Below are 4,214 nucleotides of genomic sequence, written 5' to 3'. Positions count from 1 at the left end.
AACAACAATACTATGATAATGTCTGTAAAATTGAAATTTCTAAACTGTCCCTAAAGATGTCTTACAGGATTTTAAACTGAGTAAGCTAAAAGGAAAAAGTTTACCCCAATGGGAATCATCCCATAGCAAAAAGGCCAGGGAATACTGTAGTGATTTTGGTTACTGATTTACCAAGACATGGGTAGTATCAGGATATTTAAAGGTTAGGCAACATTTTGTTGATATTAAGTAATGCTTACTCTTATTTTTAACTATGAATTTTTGCTTGTGGTATCCATTTTAACTATCTTCAATGAATAATCAATTGCCCTTCAAAGTGGCAGAAATATAAAATTAGAATTTAAAACTCAATTAGTAGAATTAGAGAGACTTTGACTGGGAAGGACAACTTCTGAAAATACTCTGCTTTTTCTGTCCCAGTAGGATGGCAGAAACCAACCATCAGGGTTTTCAAATAGCTTAATGTCCTCCCCACTTTAACTCCATACCCACCACCACACATGAAATGAGACATACACAGAAAGGCCCATTAGCTGGAAAATAAAACGAACAATTCCAGTGGGAACCAAATTACCCAAGCCCTAATCAATTCAGGCATTTTCTGAAGATAATCTAAGAAGCTTTTTCCTCCCTTGTTTCCCAATGCCTCCCCGTTAGGTCTCTGCTCACACAGGCCTCCGTCCCCTGAAACCTACAGCTCCTCCACTCCACGGGAAGCTGTTTATCTCTAGAGACGCTGGATAGCATTGCTTTCCTCACCCAGACTGCACCTTCCTCTTGGGGGTATGAGAGCAGATGCTTAGTTTTTCTTTCTGGGCTTTCTGAGGACGACTTTTCATGAGAAGGCATCTTTCATGAGAAAGATGAGTAACTGTGTTAAAGATGACCTCTGCTTAGTACAAAATAAGCTAACAGTATATGGCCCAGTTAACCCACAGATGTTCTACTGCCAACACAGAACGACAAAGAGCCCCAGCTCTGACTTTTTTTGGCCTGCTGCCCCCTTTGCTTGTGAATACACAGCTGAACCTCTCCTGGCTAGTCCCCTGAGTATGATACTGAAGAGATGGAGCTAAACTTTCGGCTCAGGCTTAGACACTCTCAGCTCGAGATGTTGACTTCGAAAATCGAAATGCAGAGGGTCGTCATCCCTGCTGGTGTTAGGGCAGTCAACAGGAGGTAGCTGCAGGCCTCGGGAGGAAACGTGTGTAATCTGGAGACAACCTTCAGAACACTTCTTTTGTGTTGGCCAGGCACCTCATCCTCACCTGCCAGGACTGTCACCCAGAGGCTGCCTGTTCTACCCAGTTTTTACATTAACAGCTAGCCCCAAATCTCCAGCGCTGAGCGGCTCAGAAGCGGGCCGGCTCAGTAATCAGTCAGGTTCCGGCCTCTCCCGACCGGATTCGAGTGGGCGGGGAGGTGGTGCGTCCAGGATGGGGGCCGGGGCGGGGGGGGGACCTTAAAAACATACCCTTCTCCCTAGAAGCCGGACCTAAGCGTCTGTGCCTCCGGAAGACCTGGGGCCACGTGCCCCGACAGCCGCTCTAGGACGGTCCCCTCCCGAGTCCCTGATCAGGAAGAAGAACAAAACAAACCAAACCCAGCCTCCACGTGGGGCTGGAGTCCAGGCCCAGTGTCCGCGCGGGAAAGGTCTGTGATCTTGAAGTCCACAAAGGAAGGCGCACGCTCAGTCTCCGTATCAGGAGGGACTTAATATGCACAGAGAGAACGCGAGGCAGCCTCTGTCCACTCCAAGGGGCTTTTTCTCTCATCTTTCCCACAAGCGACAGCCCCAGGAAAGGGAAAGCCGCCCTGTTCAGACAATAGCGCGGCCACCACATCGGTGGTCTAACCAGTAACGACGCAGGGATGTGAGGACCGTGCGTCAGGGGGCGTGGGGGGGGGGGGCTCCCAGGCACAGCAGGATTCCCAGGAGTAAGAGGGACCTTTACCAGTGTCTTGTTCTCTGTCCAAGCTTGGCGGCGGGTCCTTCCAGTGAAAGCCCCTTCCGGGCACTTTCTCTTACAGCGCTTTGGGGAGAAAGGAGGGCTGGGTTCAAAAGAAGGTGCAAAAGGCAGCCCTCGCGGAAAAATAAAGAAATATCAGCAAAATCGCCTTTGTGGTTCAACCAAAGGTCAACAGCAGCATTTCCCCAGCAGCTGACAGGTCAAATGGTCAGGAAACAACTGCCGAGAACAAAGCCCCCCGCTGTTCACCAGGGGCAAACCCTGCTCCTCCTCACTAAGCAGTTTTGTGCTTTTGGGAGGGGGCGGTGGGAAAGGGCTTCCGTCCCCCTCCCCGCCCATTTCCCTTCCTCTCGGGTGAACAGGTCTGGTTCCGAGGAAAGGGAGGAGGGGGCAAGGGGCGCCTGCAGGAAGGGGAGCGGCTCTTTGAAGGCAGAGTTCTGAAATTCCTCTCTGGTTCTGAGGCCAGAAGCCCAAGAGCGCGAAAAAATGTGAGGAATGCGGCCGCGGGAGGAAGGGGAGCAGCGTGCAAGGAGGGTCATCCCACCGCCCCTGCCCGCTCCCCAGAGTGAGGGGTGCCGAGAGCCACGAACCAATAGGCCCTGGCAGGTGCGGCCGCCCGCTAGGCTGCTGCTGGCACACTGTCCCTTCAATTATTTGGATAGGATGCTGTCTCGTTTCAGAGTTCTGACTTCTGTATTTAACAAAAACCCCCTCTCTGAAACGTGAAGAGTTTCGCCAGCGTTCACTTAAATCAAGCACAATTCCCCATCGGATGTTAGAGAATTGTGTTTAAACAAAAGGTCGGAATTCCCTGCTGTCTGGTTTATAGGGGGGAAAGATACTGTCCTAGGTTCCCGTTTCCCAAATAGTCCTATTGCATCCCGCTCCGGGAGCCGAGGTCTCTCTCGCCTAGCTGCTGAAAGAGTTGGCCACCTTCTAGGAAGAGCTCGGAGTTGGGCAGCAAGGGAGAAGATACAGATCGCTTTGTACAATGTCTGCAAACCAATCTGCGTTTCTTCATTTAAGGAACACTAGCTAAAAATGGAGCCAGTCGGGCCAATCCAACCTAGACGCTCACCTTCGTCCCCACTTCTCGGCTTCGGACTCAGCGAAGGGTCGAGGCAAGCCAAAAGAACAGGCCTGTCCTGTCCCCACTGGCACTTGGGAGCAATACCCTGTACTGTCACATGGGCCGCACATAGGAGTCGCTTCACCAGCGAGACAAGAACCGTTAGTGGGTGTAAAGAAATGCGGAAACGCCAGGGAAGGTAAGTGCAGGTGACGGAGGAAACGCGCCGGCACGGTCCCTGAAGACTTCGGAAGCTCGCACACAAGCACAGGAAAAAAAAAAAAAAAAAACACAAAAACCTCGCAAATCCACGCACACCAACATGCACAAAGGAGTGCGCGGGGATCCCTGCAGCCACGAGTCACTCGTGGCACTTCTGTCTACTGAGGCGCAAGCCGTCAAAGTCCTCTCTCTATACGCACACACACAATCCAGCTCACAACGCGCCGCGCTTGACGTTGCGCCTTTACCTTTGAGCAGGCAGATGTCTGTGCGCTCGGCGTTGCGACGCAGCGCCTGCACCACCAGCGACACAGTGCTGTCTTCGCGGAGGCTCTCGGCGCGCAGACTGCGCTCATCGTAAACGATGACCGCCGAATAGAGGCCGGAGCGCAGGCGGGCGCGCACCTCCTCCTCGGCGGGCAGAATTTGTTCCAGGCTTACAGAGCCCTTGGCCCGCCGCCGCACGATGGTATTGCAGCGCACGTTGACCGAACCTCGGATATAGCCTGCGCTATGCGCCAGGAACGGTCTGCAGTCCAGCAGCAGGCACTTGCCGCCGCTCGGTAGCCCCAGGGCGCCGTGGCCGCCGCTGCCTCCCGCGCCGCCGCCGCTCTCCTCTCGGTTCATCAGCCTTTTGAGCACGCTGCAATCCATCTCCTGCAGCTTCTCCACTGTCACCATGGTCGTCGGATACTGCGGCTGCTGGGTGCGCGAGGCGAAGGGCACCACGGCCGGCTGTGCCGCTGGAAGGGGCGGACGAAGGTTTAGGGAGAGCGCGTGCAAAAGTAGCTGCAAACTTGTCTCACAGAGGCTAGCGCGGGCCGTCCTCTTCCCTCTAGTCCCCTTCCTCACGCAGTCTCCCGCTTACATAGCAGTTCTAGCGGCCTCGGACGCCGGGCAGGTCTGTGCGCGGCGCGGAGTGGGAGGTGGCACTGGAGCAGAGTGTGTTTACG

At 53.8% G+C, this 4,214-nt stretch overlaps 1 protein-coding gene across 1 annotated transcript in view; it reads right to left on the bottom strand.

Annotated features, from left to right (window-relative positions):
• The window catches only part of DUSP4 (dual specificity phosphatase 4), a 15,130-nt gene extending 11,188 nt beyond the window's left edge, over positions 1-3,942 (bottom strand). The window contains exon 1 of the mRNA XM_007942698.2: positions 3,510-3,942. Within this exon, the coding sequence (XP_007940889.1) occupies positions 3,510-3,942 (433 nt within the window). The remainder of the gene's footprint in view (positions 1-3,509) is intronic.
• Between the last annotated feature and the right edge of the window lie 272 nt (positions 3,943-4,214).

Source organism: Orycteropus afer, unplaced genomic scaffold, assembly GCF_000298275.1.
Source record: "Orycteropus afer afer isolate SDZICR_OR568_19922 unplaced genomic scaffold, OryAfe1.0 scaffold00095, whole genome shotgun sequence".
NCBI lineage: Eukaryota > Metazoa > Chordata > Mammalia > Tubulidentata > Orycteropodidae > Orycteropus > Orycteropus afer.
Note: the sequence above shows the minus strand (reverse complement) of the source record. Positions and strands in the feature narration are given on the sequence as shown.